The following is a 27503-nucleotide window of genomic DNA, read 5'->3' as shown; positions in this document are numbered from 1 at the left end:
GATTTCAGAAACCAGCAAGAGAGAATTTTTCTTGGCTTTGTTTTCCAAAGTCCCTGCAGCCAGCCGTGCAGCATCCGCTCTCCACTCATCCTCTGAAATCCCCTTTCGTTCGCCTTCAGCTTGTTCGCAGGTGTTGTCCCACGGATGGCAGCCATCAGCCTGGGAGGCTTCATCTTCCTGGGGACATACGAGAAGACTCACCAGCTGCTGCTCTGACCCAGCCTGGCCGGTCCTGCCGGTGGCCGCCGAAGGGCTGGAGAAGCCACCGAGCTGGAGGAGGAGTCGGCCCGCGAACGCAGCCTTCCTCCTGCCGCCCCTTCGCCGTGCCGCAGCAGCTGTTCAGCAGGCCGAGCGCCGCTTTCGCTGCTAAAGAAAAGTAAATCCTCCAATAATCCAATTTCCCAAACATGAAATTTTCCTGCATGGAAAGTGAGTGAGGTCATTGTGAGAGTTGTGCCAAAAAAGTAATGTTTGGGGGGTAAATAGCTAATTATGGTGGCTGAGAAAGGCGTTATTAGAACTCCTGCAGGGGAAATGTTTTGCAAACCTCCAGATCGTGGGCTGAGCCAGGAGGCCGAAATAAAGCGAGTTTTCATAATTCAGTGGCACCTGCCTCATAACACGGGGAGGGTTTTTCTGGTTGGGGAAGGGGCTGATAGAGTTACAGCCTGCTGCCCTCTGACAGCCCTGAAAGTATTCCAGGTTGGGAGAGCTCTTTGTAAAAGACAATAATGCATTTGTTTCTGATTTGAGCCGTATTTGTGAAAGTTTATATTCCTGTTTATACCTACAGGTGCTCAGTGAGCATTCCTGTGTGGTAGCCAGTGCAGCTTTATTAATTAGACTCACATTTCTCCAGTAAAAGCATGGGCTTGTATTATTTTACAGCTATGCCTTGTGCAAAGACATGCAGGTCTGCCTTCTTTTGGTCTTCCTCCCTCAGCAGCTGAAGGAGCAGGAGGCTGGAAATGCTGAAACCCAGGAGGGCGGCCGGGAAGGCAAGGCAGGGAAGGGTGCACAAGTCCTGCCGCTGCATGGATGGATCCTGAGGGTTCTCAGGGGACTGCTGGCAGGCAGAGCGAACCTCTGCTCTTGGTCTCATATTAGGAAGGAGAAGCTGTAGTGGCCAAAATGGTGCAGGGATGAGCTTGGTGAAAAGGCCTTATTGGAATTACTCAAAATTATCACCAGAGTCTAGAAGGGGGGAAACTGGCCAAGTTTACAGCAGCAACTTGGCTAAGCCATGCTTGGGAATGTTCAGATGTGGATGGCATTTGCATGGGGACGCTGGGGCAGGTAGAGCCGAGCTGCGGCAGCGAGTGCCTTCAGCAGGCACCGAAGACCCTCCTCAGGCTGTGCCGGGGCGCTGGGATAAGAGGGGCCGGGTCAGGTGGTGCCGGTTCACACGTTTCCCCCGGGCTCAGCTGTGCTGCTGGGAGGCTGAGGGGCCCCTCACTGGTGGACTTGTGCGTGGGGGTGAGGAGGGGGGTGCCGGCTGCCGCAGGGGCCCCATGGGGTGTCGGGGCGCAATGCACCGTGAGTGCCCGTGGTCAGGCTTGAGAGGGGCGGCAGAGCCCGGCTTGTGCAGCCACGGCGTGCACCAGAGCTGACTGACGTCGTACGTGCGCCTCTGGGGTGCTCAGGTTTAACACTGAGGTTGTCCTCTTCAGGAGGAAGGCGCCCAGCTGCAGGGAGCCTCGGGTGAGGGAGGACAAATGCCAAACCAGGTCAGCGCGTGAACGAGGCTGGGCCATGCGCAACGCCTGAGCCCCTGCCCAGAGAACAGACTGCTGCCTAGGCACAAACCTAGGCCAGGCTTACCAAGGCTGGATGGTTTATTACACTGTCATCCCATGACATAGTAGTAAGACTTCTTCGAGGCCAAAACATAGCAAATAATTGGCAAATGAGTAAAACATAAAGAACAAAAGACATAATTCTTAAAAATAACCTTCAATTGAAATGGGGAATTTCAGCCAAGTCCTGTAATGGCTGGTTAATTGTGCCAGTTTCCGTGGCATGGTGTAGCAGTGCTTCCTGCCACTTTTAAGGTTGTCTCTTTTATGAAGTTTATATATATAGTGGAACCAATTTTAGGGGTCTTGGGGAGGGGAGATTTATTACTGTGTCTTAAAAGCTAACTTATATTTTCTATTAAAGCTTTTTAAACATAATGTGAGGGTTAGCACCACAGTTGGTGCATTTAATTACTTGAGCTGAAAATAATCATGCCTTGTAAGCCGTTGGGTCCAAATGCTAAACTGTTGGGTTTTGCTTAATAGGTGTATAATCAGTTTTTGTCATTACTGCTTTCTTTTCTTAACAAAAAAAAAAAGGCCCCAAACAACTACCCAGATTGTTTTAGCACCCCTACTGTGGGGGGTGTGGGAGGCGAGCCGGCCGCCACGTGCCTCCCCGTCCCATGTGCTGCTGGACTGGCGCCACATCCCGACCGCTGCAGGAAGGACTCAGTCAGCCGGGAATGGCACGAGGCAAGTTCCGCACACACCGATTTGTCTAATCCTGCTGAAAATGGCACTTTTAGTTGTGGGGCTACAGGGGAAAGACCTAAAAATGCATTGGGTTTTCCCCTACTGCCCGTTTGCCGTGAGTTTTAGTGACATTTTATGTCATGCTTACTGACACTTGACAATTTTATTCCATTACTGGGGTAAGTGGACTAACAAAACTTGAATCTCAGGCATCAGCCTCTTAAAGGAAGAGCCTTTAACATTTTAAAATACTTTAACTCCTATGTGTGTTAAGGGATTTATCAGCGTAGGTTCAAAAAGATCTGCTTTATACCCAAAGTTGTAACGTGGAGGGAGAAATATAGACTTTTTTTTTTAAAAAATATACAGGAGCCGAATTGAGATTTTTAGTTAAAGCAAGAACCCAAGCTTATCTCTGAAGCTGCCTCTGGACTTCCCATCAGGGTGGGGCTCAGTTTGAGAAAGCTGGAGGTGTTCACAACTGCAGCTGACTCCGGTGCTATCCTGGCCCCATTTTTCATACATACACACACGTGCACCCCCCCGATCTGTTCTGCTTGCCCCGCCAAGATAAGGGCACATGCCAGATGCTAAAGCAAGCTGATACATTAGAAATGCGTTTCTTAGAGTTCTTCATTGCATCTTTCAACACAGCCCCCAGATTCCACCCCATCCACAAGCCAGGCTGCCAGAGTCTCATGCTGAGCTGCAGTATCTAATGTTAAAGTTGTGGGTCTAATTTCAAGAGCGGGTATTTTGGCAGTTAGGCTGCGTTTGCATCAGAGAGAGACAGAAAAAAGCATAGCAATGGATTAGAATTTTATTTAATTTTCAACTGAAACTCCCAAAAGCTCACTCTCAAGAAAACAGCTGTAGTATTATAAATGAACCTTTATTAAAGACACTTCAATGCCATTTGTTAGACACTTCAATATCTTACATGTTTTTCAATGTACAACATTGTACCAAATTTTCTAATAAATAAATAACTTTGTACACAAAAGTAATACTTCCTCTTTCACATTGCCTCTTAGAAGCAGCAAATTCACATATTTAGTGGAAGTCAAAACATTAGGCAGTTAACTTTATTCAGAAACATTATTTTCAAATGTTAATGTGGCAAACATGCTTTGTGGCTGCAATGGTGATGACATTTCCGCCAGCAAAATGAGTCAATTCAATCATTCCCATCTTCCCCCGTCCCCGGTTCCACTGTTGTCACCTTGCGAGTCGGTTCTGAAGCATACTTTTCCCTTAAGGGAAAATTACGCTTGGTTTATAGTTTTCTAACATCACTCAACATAATTAGCCACCTGTCTCAAAGTGCAAACGTGTCAATAGTCAGGAACTGATACAGACAGGTACCTGGCTGAATTATGCCTTGCTTCATCAAGGTCAGGTTCAGCCGCCTCGTCTAGGGTGAACCTCGCCATCAGCAGAGGCCCTTCCCCTGCGGAGGTGGCGGCTCCTCGCCGTGAGGCTGGGGAGGACCAGCTTGTAACAAAGCGACCGGGCACCTCGCGTCCCGCTGCAGGGCAGCACGTAACAGCTCGCTGAAACCCCGCAGGCGCGGTAGCGCTTGGGCACATCCCCAAGCGATGGATCTGACCAGAAAATTAAATGTCTCTGCCCTTATTTCTGATGCTTTCCAGCCAGAGCACTAGCAAAGGTGGATTTCCACCAGACCCGGCTTCAGGGGGACTGGCATTTGAGCTGCTCCTAAGGATACAAGTAACAAAACCCCCTAATAAACCTTCCCCCAAAGTAGTCATCACCAGAGTTAGCAACCTTATGTTAGCAGAACTCGAATGACAAGTAACTGGAAGGGAGTCCTCCATCCACAGGTACCAACACCAACAGAAAGCAGCCTTTCTATAAATAAAAAGCATCATAGTGAAGTTAGAAGTGACAAAGGTGGGCATTTCTTTCCCCGCCCCATTCATGGATGAACTTAAAAGACCACATAAAACCACTCGGGCCATTTCCATTGAACAGAGTACTTTCAACCAAAAATAAATGGTTTCCCTTCTAAATGAGTACATTTCTGAGTAGCCTAGAATTGCTACACGAAGCAGCAAAATCCATTTGAAGCGGGTATTTTCATATAGAGTCCGGCTGCAGATGGGGGTAATGGCATTCAACAGGAAAGCGTAATATTGTGTTGCAGGAAAAAAAAGGGTTAGAAGTATCAGATGAATTAACGGTACAGCTGTCAGCTTAGGAGTGTGATTTTAAGTTTTGTTGGCAAAACAGCTCTATGGTTTCAAACCCCCTCCAGAACAGAGGTATTATTTTGGGTGTGAAAATGCATTATACTGGCACAGGTTATTCCTTCCGAAGAGGGTGAGGCTGTGTATCGTTACGTGCACCTCCTACAGGTAAAGCCGCATCCATTTGCGAGGGGAAAGGCCCGCACTGAGCTCTGCCGGTGATCGGTGCCGTAACAGCGTACGTGGGCAGGTAACGCCTCCCGCTGTGATGCTTTTTGAGTGGTGCGATATGAGACCACCCCGCAGTTTACTGCGGGAATTATTTACTGTGGTAATGACTGCTCACTAATCATGGCGGCCTTTTTGTCTGGGTGTTTTGGGGCTCTGCGCTGTCGCTGAATTATTCAGTGCCTCTTGTGTGGTCCGCTCTAACGTGTCACGCAGTCACAGTTCAAATCCTAATTTTTATGCGTTTTTGAAAAGTGATGGAATTTAAGTTCTTCCACCAACAGGAAGAAAAATCAGGTTGCTACGTAATTTCTCACCGCATGGTTTCTTTCCTATAAACTTCATTTGAAACAGTTGAAGATCTCTGGTTAAATGTGTTAAGTGCAATAAATTTCAAAGGGGAAGGAACTTTGTGCTAAGTAACCCAATTGATACTTGATTTAAAGGAACTTCCGTTGAAAAGAGGACAATCCCTTTGGAACAGTCTGGCTTTTTAAAAGTTCTGCTTATGCATTTAAGGCACCAGAATTATTTCTCTCACAAAGTTTAACAGCAACCTGATACTGAAAACAATATTGCCAAAATTGTAAAATTTCACTCAGTTTTCCATGCACTAAAGATTAAAATAGCCTCTGTAAAAGATATATATATATTTTTATATATATATTTATATATGAAAACTCTTATGTACAACTGTATCAAATACTTTTCTCTTTACACAATAATCCCTTGCATTTATGTGCTTCATATGCAAGTCAACTTTTCAGCGCTTCATACTTCTCAGGGAAGTTTTAAACTATGTACAAACAGATGACGCTCGAACAGGAGTTTGTTCCCCATACAAGCTTGTTTCTCATACCTCAGTTGTTTGCCTTTGACAGGTCACCAGTTCAAGATTTGAGGTAGAATTAAGTAGCCTATATACTCTGTGCAAAAAAAAATTAAAAAAAATAATAGTGTGTTTGTTAATTTGCACATGGCAGTCTGTCCTTTCAGTCCAGCGATCTGCTTGGTGGCTTCGACTCGCAAACGGAGTCGCACGGCTTGGGCGCGTAGCCATTGGACAGGAGAGCTTGTTTCACTTCTGCTTCGCTCTGCAAATCCAGTAGCGTTGGGGAAATTTCAGGCAGCACGTTCAGTTGCTTTAACGACCCTCCTGCCGGTGAAGCTCTCACCAAATTAAGGTTGTTAAGCTCTGAAGGCTTTGCCGCTGCTTGCAAAGAGCCTGCAAGAAACCAAAGAACCGGTGCGATTAGCTGACGCTCAGCCTGCCAGCGCTCCTCATCAAACCAACCCTGCCACTATCATGCATGCCCTTGAGACGGTTAGAAAAGCTTGATGGGAGAAAAACGGGGCTCTGACATAGCGCAGACTGTACTGTACTACATCTGGGGCAAAAAAGACATCCCCAAGGAAGCGCGTACCGTGTTTGTCTGCAAGCAGCAGGCTGGTTGTGCTCACAGGTCTTATTCTGTCATGGTTGCTGGGGTAGAGGGTCCCGTCTGTTTCCGTCCTCTTGCTGCTGGCAATCCCGTTGCACGGCTGAGGATGAAGAAGGCTGGTGCCTGCACCCCTCTTCCTGTTTCGTTCCTTGCTGCTCAGTGCGTTCGGGTAGGTATTATCCATAGTCTTAAGGGCCTCAGAGTAGTACTCCGACTCCTTGGGGTAAATGTGGATGTTCATGCTGTCCGTGCTGCCGCTGCAGTCCGTGCACACAACTGGCAGGCCGTAGCCTTTAAGGGAAGAAGGAAAAAGGGCAACGAAGGAAGATTAACCGGCTGGAGGCTGTCAGCACTGAAGCGCACAACTCGCAGAAGGAAAAGGCAGCTGTTTAGTTCATCTGCCCTCGGCAGTGTGGGAATCTCTCTCCCTAAATAATATGGACATTTCTCGGGTTTGTACAGGACTAGGAAATACCTGTGTTTTTCAGACCTCGGTAGCTGTCACTAAATTAACAGCTTTAGTACTTTGTTTTGGTTTGGTTTTTTTTTTTTAAATAAACTGTGCATTTATCTCCTTTTCCAGACTTTCTAGTCAGGGTAGAAATAGGAAGTGGAACTTTCCTGTACCTGCTTTAGAATACAAGTTACCTTTCTTTTTGTGCTGCTGCTTTACAGGGATCACTGTCAACTCATACTGTTATCTCAAGATATGTTATTACTGTCAGCGATAATAACAGATGAGCAGAATTCAAAGAAGCAAGCGGGCAGGAGTTTCTGAATGTTGAAAGTTAATTTCCTTAGTGCACTCAACAACTTTCCATTATTAAACTTCACGGTTTCTCCTGGAGAGAAAATTTGTTTCACTGGCTCTGTTTCAGTGGATGTTACAATACAGCACGAGAACAGAAAATGCACTCTAAAAATAGAAAAGTATGAGTGTAACACCCAAGAAACTGGCAAAGAGCTGAGGCAGGTGTAGTGCCCAAAACAACCTTTTAAATTTTGAAAATGATAAAAAAAAGCTGAGCTTTGAAGTTGACAGCCCCTTTAAAGGGCATGAAAAATTTTAACACCTTCAGCTTGAAGCGCTCTCATGTTTTAGGAACAGCTCAAATCAAAATGCCGATCAGCCAGCTGCAAGCAATGGCTGTCGTGAGCTTTAGTCTGCCTCTTCCTGACGGTTCCTTGAATTCCAACTATCCAAGCTTGATAGAGGATCAAAGCAAGCAGGAGAAAGTAAATTTACTGTGCTCACACCTGAGAATCATTCTGGGCTTTTTTTTTTTCCTCACTAAAGGTAACAATTTCTTGTCTTAATGCTGTCTGACTTGGAGGGCTTTCGGATCTGTACAAACACGAAATACCTTTCCAGATTAATGGGTTTTGTACCTGTCTTATCTGGAACAAGCATTCCATCAGCCATGTCTTCAGTTTTCCAAGTGTCTTTATTATAGCCGATACACAGCTTTGGCTGTCTACAACCTACAGCGGGAGCTTCAACATCTGGACACCTTCCAGCATCGGTCTGACACATACCTGTAACAAACGAACCATCTGGCTAAAGATTACAACCATCTGCTCTCAGTTAAATGACTTGTTAGTCTCATTTCTACCATAAAAGCTGCGAAAGGGAGAAAAAATAGCAACGGAGATAATAGATAATTTTAAGCTAATGTTTAACAGAATAAATGCTGTACAATCTCAGGAGAATCTTAGTTCAGAACGCTTACCTTTACCTTCCTAATGTGCTGTGTTTAAATACTGTAAAATGCCAGCATTTAATTTCTAAGCCTGAAGGCAGGGACAGGCAATGCTAATGTATTTTCTAGTAGAGCTTAACTACGCGTAACTCTGGTGCCAAAGAACTAATCCAAAATTAGCAAAAAAATAGTCCTGAGGGCCTGACTGAGCAGTCTGTGAAGCAGTCTGCTGGTATGAACGCTGTTATTACCGGGAGAGGAGAGCTCAGTGAAGTGAAAGACAGATCCCTGTTCTGCATAAATGCAGTAGCTAGAGAATTACATTATGAAGATCTTTCAGATAACTTGTAACAAGCACAGAAGTACTTTGTACTGTGATTTCTACCTCCTCATATCAAGTTCAGATACAGGATTACAGAAAAAATAATTAAACCGGTTGGTTCTCACCGTTGCTGTCTATGTGCCCGTTGGGCTGTTGGTTATCTACTCGGACGACCGCTTCCTGCCGGTCAGAAAGAGTCCCTTGTGAAGACAAGTAGCTTGGCACGTCAGGAGGCACAATAGTCTCATCTAGAGCAACGGGAGCAGAGAAATGTCAGTTCCTAGCAGGATATACAGGCTTCTGTTTTCAAAGGCACGTAAAATCACATTTTCAAGAGGGATTTGGGACCACATCGGTAACTGGTATTTTCTGCAGATGCCATGGAAACTGAACTGCCTAAACACTTCATTCTCCTCAGAAGCCTGATCTTTTCAAAGCTTAAAGCTGTGAGATACAGCACCAATAAAACCATTTTGGGTGTTTGCATTTGGCATGGTCAGTACAAGGTAGATGGAGGTGGAACTGTCTCTTCAGAACAAGTAAATCCTTCCTTTTCCCCACGAAATTCAGGGATCTTGTTTTGAATCACGTCCTCTGTCTGCCAAAATCATGAGTAGACGACTTCTGGAGAACAGGGTATTCAATTCACTTAAGCAGGCAAGTAAGTCTAAGCCTCATAGCTATCCTTGGCTTTCTCCATTATAGATCAGACTATTTCAGTTTCCCCCATCACACAAACAAACTCAATTGTGCTAGGCATGAAGCCCTAAGATTTCAGGAATGGAAGCAAGGGGGAGAAAAACCCCACTTACACATCACACTGGTCATGTGGTATCCAAGACTTACTTCCTGCTTAGCCCGTGTCTTTAAAACCCTATGTTGTGCTCTATCTAAAGCTAAGGCTAATATAGGAAGGCTGCAAATCCCTGCAGGGCAGCAAGCCTTAGGATGGTTCTTCCATACTTGGGTTCAGAGGCTGTATAACAGTGAGTGCAGAAGAGTTCATTCTCACTGCAACACTTATTGCAGCACCAAATTATACCCTTTGAAGATCCAGAGGAAGCAATGAACACTGCATCTTCCCCTAAAAGGTGAGGGATGCCCCTCGGCAGCAGAGCTACAACAGCTCTGACAGGCAACGTGGAAAAAGGGATTCCAGCTTCAAAGTCTAATTTTTCTATGCTTTCAATACAGTCTGAAATACAGATTCCTAAGAAGTAAGACAGGTTCCCAGCATCGTGGACATAACCCAGACTGCTCAAGAGTTATCATTTATGGTCATGGAAAAATCAAAGTAACAAAGCAACGGGGGAAAGTACTGCCAAGTGGAAAAGACCTTTCTGAAGAGCCAGCCAAGGGGGGAGATGCAGCTCTCAACGTGCTTCAAGAGCGAGGGAAAGCTGGTTCCAGCTTTGTGAGCCAAGAGAACCACTGCGATTAGCCAACTGCTTTTCCAGTGTGATTGTGTGGCTACCTGAGATGCCGATTCAGCCTCAGTGGGCAGGCTGGCAGTGCAAAAGGTGAGAGAAGGCCTTAGCAGTAGACTAGAGCTACCTGTGTTGGTGACGCTGTATTCTTCACTCTTCTTCCTGGTTTGGTAGATGATGCAGACCCAGACCAAAGAAGTCAGCACGATGCTACACACCACGGCAATGGTGATGATCCCCACGGTGGTTCGGTCCTTCCTACAGCCAAGAGACTGTAAGATGCTGACATGGCTGTGCGCACGCTCTGTCCCCAGGGTGTTGGACATTTCACAGGTGTATTTCCCAGCATCCTCCAAGACAACGTTCCTAACGATCAGCAGCTGGTTGCCGGAGGTGAAGTGATGCCTTTCTGTCGCGATGAGGGGCTGGTCACCTTTCAGCCAGGTAATGCGGGGCGGTGGGCTCCCCGTGGCTTTGCACTGAAGAGCCACCGTCTCACCTACAGACACTACGTGGTCTTCCAGTGGATGAATCAAAGATGGCGTCTCTGCAGGAGAATAAACACAGAAATTAACTCTTGGGGACAGTGTAACAGCAGATTTCCTTTAGCAGTATTGAACGTTAACTGATGTTCCTGCAGATAAAACATACAGCAATGCACTACAGCCATGAGCCCAGGAGCACGGCAGCTGCAAACCGCAACAGATCTAACAACCACAACCAAGGCCTTCCCGTAACCAGCTGGTGTTACTCTTCCCAAAAAAGAAACCCCCGAGGACAAGGGGCAATGGCTGACACACATGAATTATTTCGCAGGGCAAGAGAGGTGGAGTGCAATTTCCTTTTGAAGTAATTTTCCCAGGCAGGAAATAGGCTGGTTGGAGGGGCTTCCTTGGCACAAGAGCAAATGCAACTCACGGCTCCTTCTTTTAATTAGCAGGGTATTTTTCGTTAGTTAACTACAGCGTAAAAGAATGAAACAAGACTAATGCAGAGTGCTGCCTCTTTGTCCCTTCTCTGTATCTGCAACTGCTGAAGAGCTTGAACAGCAATCCCTTCCAGTTCCCACTTCCCGACCACTTGGTCTTTCAGGGGAACTAACGCATCTTACCCAGTACAGTCAGGGTGGCATTTGCAAGCACAGACCCCGCCGAGTTCTGTGCCGTGCAGCTGTAGACACCCATGTCTTCTATCTTCACATCCGTAATGAAGAAGACATCGTCGTCAGGCATGACGTGCATGCGGCGCTCTCGGGCCGCAGGGAAGTCCGTGCCCCCGTCCTTCTGCCAGGCAATTTGTGGGGTGGGGTGTCCTTCCGCTGCACACTCCAGCCGTGCCGTTGTCCCCGTCCGGCTGGTGATGTCATGGGGAGTTTTGATAAATGAGGGCAACACTGATAAAGAGAAACAAGAAGAAGGGATGAGCGATTCAGTGGGGAAAACACCACTTTCTGGGCAGTTCTATCTGTTTGCCTTCCTAGGCAGGAGATGGATCTGATAATTACCCATAGGCAAGAGGATGGCAAGCTGCTTCTGCGGGATACATCTAAACTGCTGGGGACTAACCCTGTCTTTCTACAGCACATACCTCTCTGCAGTGTCCAAGACCTCCCCCCCTCAAGATTCTTAGAGCTGGGATCAAAGCTCATTTCCTTCTGCAATTAACCTGGAAACAAACCCCATTCTCTTTCCTACAGAGAGCTTCCATCACTACAGTCCCTCTTCTTTGTATCGTTTTGTATTTTCATTTTCATCTGCCCGTTTCATCGTGCAAAGACTACCAGAACAGCCAAAGAGAGGCAGCTAAAGCCGTTAAGAACGTGCTGAAGTGCTCAGCTGGATGACAGCCACCCCAAGCCCGGCATGTGCTCCTCACACGGCAATTCTCAGCATCCGCTGAGATGCGAGCGGCTGGTGCAAAGAGGCTAGGAGCTCCTCCCCATCACGACAGACCCTCAGGAGTAACTGCCTGCCAAAAGCGGGTCCCAGTGAATCGCACCAGCGCAGGCTATGGAGAGGAATGAGAAAACAGCTTTCTACCCACCATTAACAGTGAGTCGGGCCTTGTTGGAATAGGTAGAGCCAAAGTGGTTGGTGATGATACACTGGTAACGCCCTTCATGGGCAAAGGTGACGTGCCGGAGGTGCAGGATGGTGGTGTACTCCATCACCTCGCCATCCTTTGCCCGCACGTGGGCGAAGTTCTCGATCTCGGCATTGTGCAGCATCTCGTTGTCTTTCTTCCATGCAAACATCATGGGGGAGCTGCTACTGCTGGCGGCTGAGCAAGTGAAACGGATGTCCTTCCCGAGGACAGCCACTGTTGTCTCAGGCTGGATAATGATCTGTGGCTTGGGGAAATCATCTAGGAGAAAAGAGCAGGCATAGTTAGTTCTGGACTATGAGGAAAGACTGGAGCAAGTAAGACGCAATGAGAAATGAGTAGCGTGTAAGACATTATTGCACATTTGCTTTTACACCCGCTGCTGTCTACACTAGGAAAGCACCTTGCTCTTGCAGAGCACCCCACCGTCGAGACGGGCTCTGTAGTGCAGGCATGCCATACGTAACTCCACTGAGTGGCTGGTCTAAGCTAGGACTCTCATTCCTCTGGTTTGTCCTGTGATCAGTGGACTCAGATGGTCCCTTAGTGACTGCACACCTACAAGGTGCCTAGCTCCCTTCACCAATGTAGCTGAACGTCAGAAAGCTACTATGATCTGAAGGAACTATCTTTCCTTGTACGACCCATGCATGAAGAGCAATACTGAACTTAAAGCTTCACCTCCAGGCCTGCATTAGCGTGGCGCAGGAGGGGAGAGCAGGAGGACACTTAAAGGGCTGTATATGCCGCCTCTAGGGGTGAAAAGCTCATGAGCAAGGCGACTGCAGCATGCACTGTCAAAGCAGAAGCAGCTGTATTTGCCTGTCACCCATCTGGGGTGGAAAGCTTTGCACACTCTCTCTCTCTGCCCTGAAGACTGTTGGTTTTAGCAAGGTTCCAAGCAGATTCATTTATTAGATTTCTACAAATGGTGTAATTTAATATTTGACTAAGGTTTAATTAAACAGCCAGGCCTCTGGAACCAGGAGTACTAGTGCCTGGAGGACTTGGCAGGCACCGGAGAAGCCAAGCTGTCTTCGCTTTGTGATGTTGCTGTGGGGATGGAGCCTTCACAATTCTCCTCTTCCAGATGAACACAGCAAGCCTCCCAGACTCGCTCAGAGGCCACCTAGGCAGAGCCCAACCACTCTGGGATCGAGAGGGACACAGGACAGCAGCTGGAACAAAGCTTTTTCTCAGTGTTCAATGCAAGTCATGCATTCAACTTAGTGTTCTCAAAACCTCATTTTTCCTTCATCTAACAGCCATGTGCAGCTCCACCCAGGATGCACACTGGTTGACTGCACAGCACAGGGTTTGGCTCACCAAACCAGGCCTTTATTTTGCTCAAAAGCTGTATGCATGAGCAGCATCACTTTGGTCTCCCCTGACGATCTACATTTCTTTACGAAAAAGGTAGATGGTGTTTGTGTGTGCTGCTTTGCAACCACAGCTCAGGCGCGCAGTCAGCTGCAGTGTTTGGGTGGGAGAACAGCAGTAGGTGCCATTTAGAAGAAAAAACAACCGTGGGAGGAAAAAAAAAAAGATAATACAAATGTTATCCATCGGTTAGTTCATGTGTAATGCCTTACTGGCCCCAAAAAAGGAGCTGTGATGGAGAGATTGTCCTCTGCTTTTTTTTTTTTTTTAAACCCTTTGTTATTTACAAGAGCGAGAAAAGGTAAGCAAAGAACACAAAGCCACAGAAGCAGCTCAGAACGCTGCAGAGTGAAAAAAGTTATAGCTGCAGTCTTGGTAATATCAAACCGAGGGGACTGGGAAAGTATCTCTGCAGCCCCATTTGGAACTGGAACAAGCATTAGTCCCTTTTGATTTAATACTCAGGGAGCCCTAAAAGGAATACACTAGATGCAAGCAACGCGCTGTGTGGTTTTGGTGGGAAATAAATTGTAGCCAATGACAAATTTTTTAAATGCAGGCTTGGCCTTCCTTTGATCCCACTGAATAACAAAACAAAACAGAAACCCTCTCGTAATGACATGTTAGTAGTGAAAGAAAATGTTTTCCAAGTGAGTCCTACCCTTCATACAACCTCAAAACACACAGGCAAGACTTACCACACACAAAACTTTCTGGCACGATGGCAAAAATGCTCTTGCTTTTTAGTGACTCAGGATGGGCGCAGGTGGCCACCACAAAGGATTGTAGCTCCTTCTCCACTAACCACTGGGGCAACCATTTCAGCTGGCAATCGCAGAGGAAGCTGTCACTGTTTATGTGGCTGCAGGGAAACAAAACCAACACGAGCCTGCTGTGAGTCCCACAAGGAGAGAAGGCTGGAAAGCTCACAGCCCTTTCATGTCAGACACATTCCTCCCTTCCCCCCCAGCATGGGTGGAAGGAAAAAAAGGACTGCAGGGTTGTTCCCGAGGCACTAAAGATGTTAAATACATGACACGTTTAAACAGCATTTCATCTCCACATAGAACGACCCACTCCTGTGCTCCACTGACACTTCCTAGCGCCCTGTATTTATTAGCCAGCTTCCAGAGTGATCCCCAGGAACAGTCGAGCAATGCCACCCCCGGCTTAAGTGAGAGGAACTCAGGCAGGTCATCGGCACAGGAGCCACACAGCGGGAGGCACAAGTCAACAGTAGAGCCCATCCCACTCCCATTCCTCATATCTAATTACCACCCATGCTCCTTCTCTGCCTCTGTGGTTTGAGCATCTTTGGTGGGGACTGAATTCAAGACTTAATTACTGAACAGTGAGAGGATGCCAAGTTCCTGCTGTAAGACCTTTAGTTCCCTCAGCAGCCAACACCACAGGAGTAAGTGGAGAGGCCTCCACCTGCCTTCTGTACCTGTTCGCACACCAGCATCACCAGGGATAAGAGGTGCAGCTGCTGCTGTTTTCACTAATTAACAGAAGCAGTGGAAGAAAAATGACCAAAGACATTTGTGTAAACCCAATACGCTAGTTTGGAAAGCGAAACACACAAACGTTTCTCAACATCCTAAGAGTAACTTAGCACCTTCTGTTAAGAAGAGCTGTGAAAAAGGGGCAAATACAAGGGGAGCCTCAGGATTTTTTATTTTTTTTTTTTAAATATTCTGGGCCAAACTGTGGCTCGGCTTAGCTCTGAGGCCAGTGAAGAACTGCAAGTTTACACCACCAGGGAATTCAGACTTTGGTCTGGTTTGGTCCAAGATCCTAGGAAAACCCAGTCTAATCCCTTGAATAGGACATGAGGATGCCTCAGACACTGGGAAAACGGCCCTGGACAGAGAAGTCCTGTCCTGCAATACTGCAAGTTGTGCAAGAGCACGATATCAAGAGCACAGCAGAATCCCACCTCCAGCACTGTGTTGTAAGAAGTTGTGAATCTCCTCCCATTTTTCTACCTGATAACCTTGGGATATCCTGAAGTCCGAAACTAACCAGGAAAGGGAGAAAGAAAGAAATGGACTGAAAAGGCAGGGATTGAGGGAACATGGGGATCTGATTTTCCAAAGTTGTCCACTTTGCTGTCCTAGAAAGATGTGCAACCCCTAATACATGTGATGGTGTAAACACCACTGCCTTGCTGGGACAGGTCAGAGAGACCCTTAGTATTTAAGACTTCAGTACAATGCATTTGGCATGTATATATCCCCTACCCGAAAGCCACCTTCTCCATGGGATAAAGGTTCTTTCACAATATCTGGGATCCCTCAAGTTATTCTCTAATAAGATCAATCTTTCACCTCAATGTTGTTTCAAGAGCCATTGTGACAGATAAGGTGGTTAAACAAACAACGGACATGCAACATTTGTCTTATTCACTGGTATCGCAAGTCACTGCTAACAGCGACCATCCGATTCCCATTTCCAACGTCAGGAAGAAGAGTCTGAACCTGCCCGAATACCAAATAAGTGAATTCTTGTTCCACAAACATTGCACTACTCCAGAGTGTAGCAATGCACTGACAGTGGATTAAATATTTATGGAAAAGAAGAGAAAAGGAAACCAGGCAAGGCTGGAAACAGTGTCTGATAACAGTGCAGAGCCCCGTCCTGGAGCACAAGCAGCAGCTCTGATAACACATCTGTATTTTTACACCAGGACGCTGGATGACAAGCGGATCCAGTTCAAATGGTGCTTATCACTAAAATGTCAGTGCTGCATGCGAACCCTAAACAGAGGTACAGCAAAGGAGCAGATGGGCCGCTGGGAACTAAATCAGTGGCAGCATGAGGAGAGATGGCTAACAGGACCAGGGCTGGACTTCCTGAGCGGAGATGAATAATTGCACAGATGCGAACCTGCTGGAAGAACCTGTTCCGATGATCTAATTTCACTCACTATTAAATTCAAGATGTTCCCGTGACATCTACTCATGTGTAAAAATATCCTGCAGAGGACAGAGGGGAGGAGGAAATAAATGAGTGGTAATGCGAATAACACCCCATCGGACACAACGTGCTGCTTCTCACGTCCAGGACAAGAAGGATCCCCGCTTCCTTAGTGGCGTGTACGGTCCAATTACTTACAGCTGCCGCAGGCTCTTCATCTTAGCAAAAGCGTCTGCTTGAATTGAGCGGATGGCGTTATCCCCAAGGTTCCTGCAGAACACAACCAAAAGCAACGTGAACAAAAGGGATGCTACAGCTGTGACAAAGTCTCTCCATATTTAAGCAACGACTCCAGCGGCCAGTGGTTTGGTAGCTCCTTGTTAAGGCCACACGCACTCACAGCTCATAGAAATGGTTTTCCACAAAACACTTGAATAAGTATTGCCAAACAACAGTCAACCAAAAACACTATGGGAATAAACCACTAAGTCATTTCATACTCCATCTTCTCACTACACTTCCCCAGTGTCAGCTACCTCCATCATCCATAGCTCAGAAATTCCTCGGCCCCCTCCATAACCAAAGATAGTCAGGAATGTTGTATCCCAGGCTAGACCTTTAGCAAACATAAAGAAAGCAAATACTTGCACTAAACGACAACTGAGAAGTTATTTGAAAGTGACTTTGAGAGGATATTATTTTGTTTGAAAAACACTGCAATGTTTCCAAAAGAAGGTATTCTTAAAAGCTTCCCTCACAATTCTTGCTAATTAAAAAATCCACTTGTCCTCTGAAAAAGGACAGTGTCAGATTTAGGGCTTAAGTTTACTAAGGGAAGCGTAGGACAGACAAGGACTGCTTGCAGAGGAAAATCTCAGTAGAGCATTCATAAGGGAACCTTTACCTGGGAACGTACCCCTAGTCAGGCAGCCCTAACCATTCTGTATGCTCCCAACGGTTGTAACATTTCATACTATCAACAGCCACTAAAACATCTAGAGCAAAATCGCATATACTTCAACTTGTCTTAATTCAGAAAGGAAGTTATTCATGAATCACTGCTGGAGTCATCAGCCTTGGGATACAGAAAAAAATTACATAGCGGCAGCCAAAATTTACTTCTTGCAAATCGCTCTAAGGCAGTTGTGCTGAACGGGGACATTCGGTGCCTGCACCGTAAGCAGTCACTTGCAACATGTGTCACTGCCAGAGCCTAGATTTAGGAGGAAGCAGGGGCAAGGGAGGAGGAGAGAGGGCTACATCTGAAATAGCATATTTTCATTGCTAACAGCCTGCAAAGCAGCAATGCGCGAGTCAAGGCAGTATTTATCCAAGAACAAATCAAAAAATTAAGAGCATGCAGATTTGCCATATGTTCTATAACTTTGTTCCTGGCACAAAAAAAGGCCAAAGTTGAGGCAGACTTATAATGAGAAGGAAGCAGGTGGCCCCCACAAATGGACTGGCTTCTCAGTTTACAAAGACGCTATTAAATTGCTAGCAGATCTCTCAAACAGCTACTTTTGGCAGACCCCCTTCCCAAACTCTGAGGCATGGTGGGTTACTCACAGGTGCTCCAGGGCCTCCAACCCCGAGAACGCTTTCTTGGCCACCGACTTGATCTTGTTTCCAAACAGAGTTCTGCAGTTTCCAAACATCCAGTGCCAGATACACCGAAAGAAAATGGGGGGGGCAGAAGAAGAAGGAACACAATTAGTGTGGCTTTATCAGATATACGTGCTCAGTGTAAGTCCCGGGAAATCTGAACTGCACTGAGATTAAGAGGGCTGAAGTACACTCGCTTTTCCGCTCCTGAAATTAAATCCTTTTATCTGTATTCGAATTTAATAGTGATGACAGCACAAAAGGGAATGTGCCATATCACGTAAAAAGGCAGGTTTGCTCCAGTGCTTGGAAACCAGCTTGCTGAGTAGCAGAAGGTCCCCTCTATTCTTCGCAGGCTGGCTGTGGACAGGGTTAAGTGCAGTGACGGTTTAACAAGATTTTGGTCTCTCCCTGCAACACTTTTCATTTCTGACTTCTTCCCCAGATAGTAAAAAAGTGATAATTTATTCACTGCTGCTTGGCCTGAACGGACATCCACACACAAGAGCTGAGGGCTGTCTCTTGGCTGCACGTTTATAGAGCAGCTAACTGAAGTGCCGGCCGACTTCCTTCCTTGGCTTATTATAAATACAACAGCAAGGCAATGTAATGCAATAAATAATAGCCACGGGGTGATTTCAAGGGGCAAAAGGAAGAAGAGAAAAGGCAATGTACAGAGCTGAGGAGCGTGCCTGCTTGCACCTGTGACCAGAGAGCATTCCTCCAAATCAGCAGGCAGCGGCAAGAGCGGGACTCTCAGCAGGCAACAGCCAGCTGGAGCGATCACAGCCCAGCTGCTATCTGCAAAGTAACAGGTCTCTATAAATACTGACCAGTGGCGACTGGTCGGGGCGGGGTTCATGCAAAATGGAGAGTCTCCTCAACTGTTTAATAAAACATCAACCAATGTCATTAATTAGGAAATGCTTTCCTTCCCCAGGTTCTCTCTGTCTAAGGTATATCTTCCAGGTGCATCTTTTATCGCTGCCTGCTTCACATGGTGTCCAATGCAAGTCATCACTAACACCTCAGGTAAAAATCTGGCACATACACTGCTGCATTTGATAGCGTTTTCCTTCAAGATTTTTCCTTAAATATAGGCTGTAACCTCTATTTGCACCCTAAAAAGGCCCTAAAACTATGACGGTCCCACAGCTTGCTACCGGCTAGGGAAAGGAGGCTGGGGTACGAGATGGAGTACATGTGGCCATTATATGAGCAAACACATTTGCAGGAGCTTTTAAAGGCCTTCCACAAGCACCCTTCATATCTCAGGATAATTTGGTGCCTCAACACTGGCACCCAGAAAGCCCAGTTTCTGTGTAGATGAAAGCAGTAGATGCCATACTGGGTAGAAAGCAAAAATGGGGCTCATCATGCTGACTGTTACGACAGAGAGGGCTGAGACTGTTTCACAATCTGTCCTTGCAGCCTGTTGTCTTTGGAGGGAATGTGGGTGCCTGCCACCGGGCAACACTATGACCCCGTGTACGTCCTCAGTGTCAACCACCCTGACAGTGGTATCGCCGGATAAGGCACCACTCTAGTTCTTGAGTGGACAGGAAAGGCCAGTTACTCCTAGCCCCATACAAAAGGTCTGTGGCCCCAGAATCACAAATCTTACCGTTCTAGAGCAAAACACAACCAAAAGCTTCAGATTCAGGCAAAGCCACCTCCCAGCCTCCATAGTGAGATGCACATCCCAAGCCCTTTCTTATGGGGAGAGCTAACTTGGTACAAGACCAGAGCTGAATTTTCAGAGCTGCGCCCCTTCGTTAATTATTTGAGGTGAGAATAAAGACAGTTATCATGGCATGCTGGTGGCTGATTAAAGGCTCCAAATAGCTGCAACCTGCTTTATCGACAGTTTCGTTCTAAGTATCTACAGTGAGCTTTCCTGAGCTCCTTGCTACAGCACCAAAGCCAGGTATCAGAAGTCCTATTTATTGCATGAGAGTGTGTGAGACTTTTGCTCTGGGTGAAATACCCCAAGCACCAAAGGATGCGTGCAACCATGTAAACCTTGGTAAAAGGCACGGATGTATAAATGAAGGCTTTGAAAAAATCTATTAGAATGATTAATGTAGTAAATTATTTACTATATGCAAACTCAGGTCACTTATGGCTGCATCCATACACACTCATTTCTGGAGCCATATTCCTAAATTAAGGTGTTATGCTGAGCTTGGGTTTGATAACTGGAGACTTCTATTTACAGTTTACAGTGGATCTTAGACTTTGAAAATTGGAGATACTGACTGTATCTGTTTACTTATCTGTGCAGAGACAAGCAGTACATCTAGGGATGTGAATACACAATGTATACACCACTTGTATAGGTGCATACAATTTTAGGGCTATATACATGAGAAATACATAACACCACGCCCAGAAAACTCATTAAAAACATTATGCCTTCCAAATCTCAGCTAAGCACTTCTCCAATTCCAAAATGGTTTGAACCCAGCGGCCCCCTTCAAAGGGCTGTGGCACGCTGGAATGCAAACGCTGCGGTATGCAGCTCCACAATTAGCCTGCCTGCTGCAGTCCAGAAACGCTCCTCCGCTGTCGGCAGAGCTAGGCGCAAGCATGGCCTCCCGGTGATTGCGTAAGTGTAATTACACGCTAGGCACGCAATTCATTAGAAAGCAGCATTTTCTCCTCCAGCCAGTTTTGCACCTGCAGGAAGATCTCCGTCACGGAGTGAGCCATCAAAAAAACGGTTACATTTAGCAGCTTGAATAATTAGGAAACTTGTTGTTCCCCAGCGTTTCCACTGATGCTTTTTATGCTTCGGTGCTTCTCAGCTCCCTCTTTCTTGAAACAACATTTTAATTTAGGCCTGTGCTCTCCATCCTGGAGAGCTTCATATATAATTCAGAGAAGGCTAAAGTGACTGGCCTCCCCACCTCTCAGTTTAACACCTTCATTTCAGTGAACAACGCGCTCTGTGCTAAATCCTTTCAGAGGCTAATCTGTGCCAGATCAAAGGGGAACAGCTTTTAAGGCAATCTCCACAGAGCTGAGGTGATTATTAATTCATTGGCAGTTCTCCTCTGAAGTGCCCATTTATTTTTTGTATGCTAATGCATTTAAAGCTGGCTGACGGTTTAAACACAGGCCCTAAATCACACAGCGAAATGTTTTCTGTAAGGGCTGATATTTTATTTACAAAAAAATTCCTGCCAGCAGGAGTGATACTCACTTCAGCCTTAGTTGAAATTACAAATTTGGGATTTACATGCTGACGAGCGAAAACAGTCCCGAACAGATCCCTTTAAAACTGACCACTCCAAAGTGTCCCCCCAAAAGGCCTCAAGAAATATAATTAAATAATCTCATATTTTCCTAGCCTTACACTCTGGCTGTCAGTGAATGATCCCAGCATCCTGTCTGTCCAACAGCAGGTTTGCTGTGTTAGGTAATCCAACCACCCCGATCTGCCCAAGACCAACCTGATCCACATGCTCTTCCAGGCTATGAAATTGGCTGTAACTCCCCCCACAAACCACAGGCACATGTCCTTCCCTGTGCTCAACCCGACGCAGAACTGGCCCAAGTCCATGTGGAACAGAAGACAGAGGTCAATGATGGGAAAAAAGATGCAAACCCAGCGTCTTTAGACTTGCGCAAGCCCCTGTTGCATCCTTCGCTAACGGCAGACAAACCGGACACCTTTCAAAGTAGTTCCTTGTGCTGGATAGCAAACATCAGAGCAGGCCATGGCTATTTCACAGTGCAGCAATAGCTGCCCTGCCCAGAGCTCCAAACACACAACCCAATCAACCCCACAGGCTGCCTCCACTCCTTTCCTTCATCCTGCTCCCTGCTGTACCTCCTGGCCTCTGCCTGACCCCCACAACTCATCAGTGCTCATTTCTCCTGGTTGCTGAGTCAATCCTTTTGCTGAACTCTTTCCTTCGACGCTGCCTCCTCTGGCTTTTTCACCTCTGTCCTGTTATATGCACCCAGCATTTCTAAACTATCCCAATCACTTGAGATCGCCACTTTTGCTCCCATGCCAATGGCCACATTGGAGTGATGCCCTATGATGGATGTCCCACCAGGACAGCTCTCCCTCTCTGCTCCTTTCCTCCACCTTCTCTACAGACTCACAGTCCTACAGCCTGCAAATCCCTCTGGACAAAGCCTTTGCTCCCACTACCCTTCTAGCCACTCACATGGTTTCACTGGTTTCTTCAGGCAAACCAAAAACTTCAGCAACAGCAGCCAAGGACCATCCCACCCACCACATCTGCTCCTCTGCCTTTTCTCTAGCAACTTGTGGGAAGATTTCCCAACTCCACAGGCACAGCTACTCCTACTGGCCTCTCTCTCTCCCCTATACTTCTTCCACCTCCCTGCCTGACTGCCCCAGTCCTTAAGTCCTTCTCTGCCTTCTGCCTCACTTTACTTGCAGCTGCAACTTGGTTTCCGTCTTCTTGGATCCAATGACTCCCCTTAACAATGATCGAATGCCCTCTACGCCTGTGACTTCAAAATTTTTCTTCTCCATCTAAGCATTACGTCCCCATGAATCCTGCCACGGCTCTTCCCACTCCCCCAGGAGTCTCTAATGAGATCGTGACAATATACCGCCTGCCAGGATTCATTCTAGCCATCTGCTATCCATCGAGGTACTTTTACTGCACCTCTGGCTGTGCCATCTCAGCATTAGAGACAGCGTGATGGGGGGTGCTGAGAACTTAAACAAAGGCAAGAGGTAATGATTAGAAAGACTCTTGATCTGTCACAAGCCATCAGAGCCTTCTCTGACAGGGCTGATTTATATAGCCGATTTCAAATGGAATACGAACAAGCACAGAGCAATGTGAAAATACTTGCGAAGGCCAAGCAAGCTATAAACATTTGCAAGGCGCATGCTTGCCTTAGGTTTCTTTTTATCTCTTTAAGAGCCTGTGCCCCATGGTGTCTTTTATTGTCACTGCACATGGAAGCAAGCCCAAAAGATCACTCTCAGAGTATCCCACAGAAGCGAACCCTGTTTCAAATCCTCTGTTGTAACAGGAAATGGGATGATTTTCCTCTTCTGTTTATTGTTATTTGCTGCATCCATCAGTGCTTTGCTGAAGATAGCAAGGGGTCTTTTTTGTTGCTGTAGTTTCTCTCTCCTGCATCTCTGAACTACATACAGTATGTGGCACCGTCTGTTCATCGCTTTAAAAGGACTATAATCGCCTCATCTGCTTAGAAACACAAGCGCTTGATAACCACATTTGCACTCTTGCAGTGAGCTGCAGAACTACTATATCTCAGGTTTTCTGTTGATTTTTACCTTGTTCAAAAGGGAGGAAGGCTGTGTCAGAGAGACCCACCCCCCACACAGGCACACAACACAGCTGCCTTGCAGAACTTCAAACCCAGGGATACTCACAGCTTGCTTAGGTTTTCTAGGCCTGTAAAGGCTCCGTTGGTATCTTCTATCGTGCCTGAGATGTCGTTGTGGTCTAGCTCCCTAGGGAGAGGAAAAGAGAGAGCTCATAATAAGTGTCTTAGTCCATCATCAAAAACAAACAGAAGAAAGTTTGAGAATGCCACCAGAAGAGCTTCCCATTTTCTCCTGAAAGTTATCAGAAAAAGATGAATCCTGCAGCAAAGCAGCACTCGTCACTCTTCCTACACTGACCCATGCTGAGACTGTGCATTCCAAAAAGAGCCCATGGTTTTTCCTAGCTGAAACCCTGTTTCTGAGACAGCAGCAGTAGCAGATAGCTACTCTGCAACAGGTTGGTTTCAGTCCTTTTCTAATTCTGCACATCCAAACAAAAAGAGGAAAAAGAAAATAAAGTCCCAAAACTAAACAGCAAGAAACAGCTCTCCTTAAATGCTACTACCATGAATTAAGACAACTTTGGCTATTCCAATGTACAAATGTATTTGTCTATAGCTGTATCTTCAGAAGATGACTTGGTGTATTTTCTATGAAGCTGCATTTTTTTTTTTTTCTGGCAATGAACTTGAAAGCTCAAAGGAAAGCACTATCATCACTATACGAGCCCCTCTGTATAACCACTTTAAGAAAAAAAAAAGAGCAAGAATTCCTTTTTCAGAGTTAGCTTTCAAATTGACCATCAATTACAAGAGTCAAAGGGGTCTGAAGAAAAACAAGCACACAGAACAAACACAGAGATCCACAAAAGCTGTTTAAACAGTCTGTTTAAAAAGCCTTCCCTCCTAGCTTTAATTCCAGCTAGCAATGAATAGCCAGAAATTTATCATTTCTAATGTTAAGTAAAAAAGAAAGAAAAAAATAAATAGGCTTTGTTGGTTTTGCTACATCACTCTGATTTAAAACCTAGCAAAACCCAACAACAAAGCCAACTAAACCACCCAGATGACCCTCGAAGCCCTTAGGTACTCCTTTCGCACCTTTTGAAGATTATTATCAGAATATTTGCAGTTTAAATACATAAAGATCAAAAAAGAAAAATATTTCCAAAACACAGCCCCCTGTATTTTGCAACATTCCAGACAAGGGCATCATAGTGTAGCTTCTGGGCTACGCGGCACAAATACACAATAACCGAAAAGAGAACGGAAATCTAAAAAATCCTACAGTTTCAATACTGGCATGGTTCTCCTCAGCCAAGATGGGGCTGAGACTTCTGCTCTCGGTACCTAAGCTGGCTGCGGCCCTCGCTTGTTTCTCGGCTTTGGTGTGTGGACTGGAGGTGTGAAGGGAGATGGCCAAAAGCCACAGTTCCTGTTTCTTAGCCGGCTTCAGCGTGAGACCTGAATCTCTTGTCCCTGGGGAACCCTGGCCTTAGCCAGCATCATGGCGGATGGCAGGGTGATCTGCGGGTAGGTCTATGCCAAAGGGATGGATAAAATCCCAACATCCTCACAGGGTGTGGATGCACATAATGGTGTGGTGGCATACGAGACAAGTCCAGGAGAGATGCTTTGATGTGCTGACATTTTCAGCACTATCTGAGTGGGACAGGAGCAAATGGATCCTCCTGAAGCCGAGTTTCTATGTTTCCCCTACGGTTGCCAAGCCAATGCCCTGTTGTTCTGTTTGGCTTTTAGGGGCAAATCCTTTTCTCAGGCATTTCTCCTCTTCAATTCCACCACAGGCTACCGGTCGTTGGACAGGCAAACCCTTTCCCATGGCAGAGACAGACAAGTGGGAACAGCCTGTAGGAGCTCTCTGACACACACTTTTATTAATTGACTGCCACGCATTGTGTTTTCTTGAAAAAGGAAAGGAAAATGGTATTGCTTGTTCATCCAGAGGCAACTCAAAGGTTTAGTGTTAGAAAGGAGGAATAAAAACCTTTTTAACAAATGAGTGAAAATAGAGAGAGGGAAAAAAAAAGAGTGGGGTATTTTGGCCTAGCCCTCTTTGTATTCAAACTCCTCTCCCAGCCCCTGTTGCCAATTTCCTATTCTTTCTGGCTGGCTGAGCTTGAATGCTCCCAGCCTTGTTAATCATTGTGCTCTGAGGTCTCTGGCCTGACCTCTATTTGAATAGCTCCACATTTCAGCAGTTTCACACCCACCAAAGGCTCCCCAACAATAGGCCATAATTAAAGCATGCTCGGGTCTTTTTCACCAGGTGCAGGACCCAATAGGCCTTTCTCCTTATTAAATTAGAGCTCGCTCACACACTCCCTCTCCTCCTCCCCCTCGGCCTTAGACATAAAAGAGGCTCCACATTCACTGCAGAGCAAAGAGAACTACCAGCTCCCCTTCCCTTCCATTTTTCTTTGGAAACCTTTAGTTCTGGTCTTGACAGCTGCCTCAGAGAAGTCCCTCTCTGAATGCCCAGTCCCTGAAAGACTTTGGCTTAAGTTTAAAAAAAAGGAAGAAAAGCCAACAAAACCTGAACTCCCTTTCCAGTCACTTCCTTCACTGTGAACTTCAATAAAGGAACAAGTAAGATGCAAAAAAGTACCGTAAAGAGGGGAGATGTTTCTGTTTCCATTTCTTTTTAATTACTCAGGCCACAATGGGCTTCTGAAGAAGAATAAAAGTATCAAAGTGTGGGTTTTTTTTTTTCTTTTGAAGGAAGAATTAAATGAGCCTGCTGAACTCAACCAGCCCGGGAGCTTGGACAGTGCTATAACACAGACTGTGAGAACTTCGTGATGTGCCAAATGAAGGCGCTGAGCCCGCAGTCTCTGGAGAGAGGACAGCAGGTAGCAGCTCTGAAGGTACAAATAAGGGAGATAGAGGCAACACAGCTCCAGGAATGGAAAATCAAAAGAACTGCATTCCCCATCTTCTGATGTTTTCTAAGGAAGCTCATATGTACCTCAATCTATTGTAGCAATGGTGCAATTCTATAGCTGGCATCCCGGAGGAGGTCAGACTGATCTGTCCAATGGTCTCTATTAACCCTAAAACCTAGAAGTTGCTATCTTCTAGACGGGAAACTCATTTCCAGTGTGACATTTCCAGGTATTATGTCGCGTCAGTGACTTTAAAATGAAAGTCTCTGGTAAATGGCCATAGCCACCACTGGATGGATCATTTTGCCATTTCATATTAGGGCACATTAAACTTTTTTCTTGACAGCACGGCAACTTTCTTGTTGTTCAGAGGTTACCATGAAAATCAGCAACAGAACTTTTCATGACCCATGAAAGCCCAATTCTGCATTAAAGACTTCTGCTTACTCTCATGCTACCTGTAGCAGGTTCCTGCTCCAATGGTTGGACCCAAGGCTGGGTGAAGCTTCACGTGTTGTTGCACTTCTGGTATAATCAGACCCCAAGCCCAACCTCTGATTTTCCATGTTTTGCCATTGGTTTTTGCTTCTCAACACCATCTTAGCCCAAGATTTTATATTTATTATTCAATTAAAAAAAAAAAGAAGTCACAGCACGCAAAAATGCTCGATAGCATATTTGAGAGGATATTCAGATTTCCAGCACTGTCACTGGAAGGAATCACTCCCAACTCCACCTGAGTGCAGAAGGACCCAACAGAAACTGTCCTTTTCTAAGAATTTCATAAAGCCAACATGACAGCAAGAGAAATTCTGCTATTAGCTGAAGGACTGAAACCTCAGGGATTTTTGCTCAGCTGGGTTAGATTCAGGATCCTGTCCTGTGTTCCCATGGTTTTACACTGAAGCCCTCTATTCTGAAAGCACCCTACAACCCTGAGCAGTCCAACTGCAATTATCCTAACTATTCTTAATTGAAAAATACAAGTTCACTGAAGCTGGGTAAACACAACAGCTGCTGAAGACAACCAAGCAATGTGCAGGGGAGTTTGATGCTGAGGACACAGGCACCCAAAGCAACTGCTAAGCAGAACAGTTTGACAGAGCACAAACTATGTAGGGAAGGCAGGCATTAGCTGACAAAAGCTGGGGGCAACTTACAGGACACGTAGGTTTTTGAGTCCCTTGAAGGCACCTTCTGCAATATGATTGATGGAATTGTGGCTCAGTCGTAGTACGTGCAGTCCCCCAAGGTCTGCCAAGCTTCCCTCATCCAGCCTGGTTAGGTTGTTGTAAGAGAGTATTCTGAGGGGGGGAAAAAAAAAAAAACCACAACAAACAACCGCCCTTGTCAATCCAACCGGTATTTTCCAAACCCCTCTGTGCCAACCAGTACCTGCCTCCCACAACCACCTTACGAGAGGCAAGGTGTACTGGGTGGATACATAATAGCTTGATTAGGAAATAAGACTGCAGTCTGC

The 27503-nt window shown here is 46.1% G+C and overlaps 2 protein-coding genes across 10 annotated transcripts in view; one reads left to right on the top strand and one right to left on the bottom strand.

Moving 5' to 3' along the window:
* SLC25A26 (solute carrier family 25 member 26) overlaps positions 1–5884 on the top strand; it is a 94913-nt gene extending 89029 nt beyond the window's left edge. For 5 of the 8 annotated variants that reach the window (XM_064453524.1, XM_064453518.1, XM_064453522.1 and 2 more), the window contains one exon: positions 120–5884. In XM_064453524.1, the coding sequence (XP_064309594.1) occupies positions 120–370 (251 nt within the window). In that variant the 3' untranslated portion in view covers positions 371–5884. The remainder of the gene's footprint in view (positions 1–119) is intronic. The other 3 variants (XM_064453520.1, XM_064453523.1, XM_064453517.1) reach the window with 1 other exon arrangement.
* The window catches only part of LRIG1 (leucine rich repeats and immunoglobulin like domains 1), a 94497-nt gene continuing 70359 nt past the window's right edge, over positions 3366–27503 (bottom strand). Inside the window, exons 8-19 of one of the 2 annotated variants that reach the window (XM_064453514.1) lie at positions 27184–27327; positions 23224–23304; positions 17793–17864; positions 16422–16493; positions 14003–14166; positions 11865–12185; positions 10933–11214; positions 9949–10368; positions 8520–8642; positions 7762–7926; positions 6355–6663; positions 3366–6155 (exon numbers count right to left, since the gene is read on the bottom strand). In XM_064453514.1, the coding sequence (XP_064309584.1) occupies positions 5923–6155; positions 6355–6663; positions 7762–7926; positions 8520–8642; positions 9949–10368; positions 10933–11214; positions 11865–12185; positions 14003–14166; positions 16422–16493; positions 17793–17864; positions 23224–23304; positions 27184–27327 (2386 nt within the window). In that variant the 3' untranslated portion in view covers positions 3366–5922. The remainder of the gene's footprint in view (positions 6156–6354; positions 6664–7761; positions 7927–8519; positions 8643–9948; positions 10369–10932; positions 11215–11864; positions 12186–14002; positions 14167–16421; positions 16494–17792; positions 17865–23223; positions 23305–27183; positions 27328–27503) is intronic. The other variant, XM_064453515.1, reaches the window with a different exon arrangement.

Source organism: Phalacrocorax carbo, chromosome 6, assembly GCF_963921805.1.
Source record: "Phalacrocorax carbo chromosome 6, bPhaCar2.1, whole genome shotgun sequence".
Taxonomy (NCBI): domain Eukaryota; kingdom Metazoa; phylum Chordata; class Aves; order Suliformes; family Phalacrocoracidae; genus Phalacrocorax; species Phalacrocorax carbo.
Note: the sequence above shows the minus strand (reverse complement) of the source record. Positions and strands in the feature narration are given on the sequence as shown.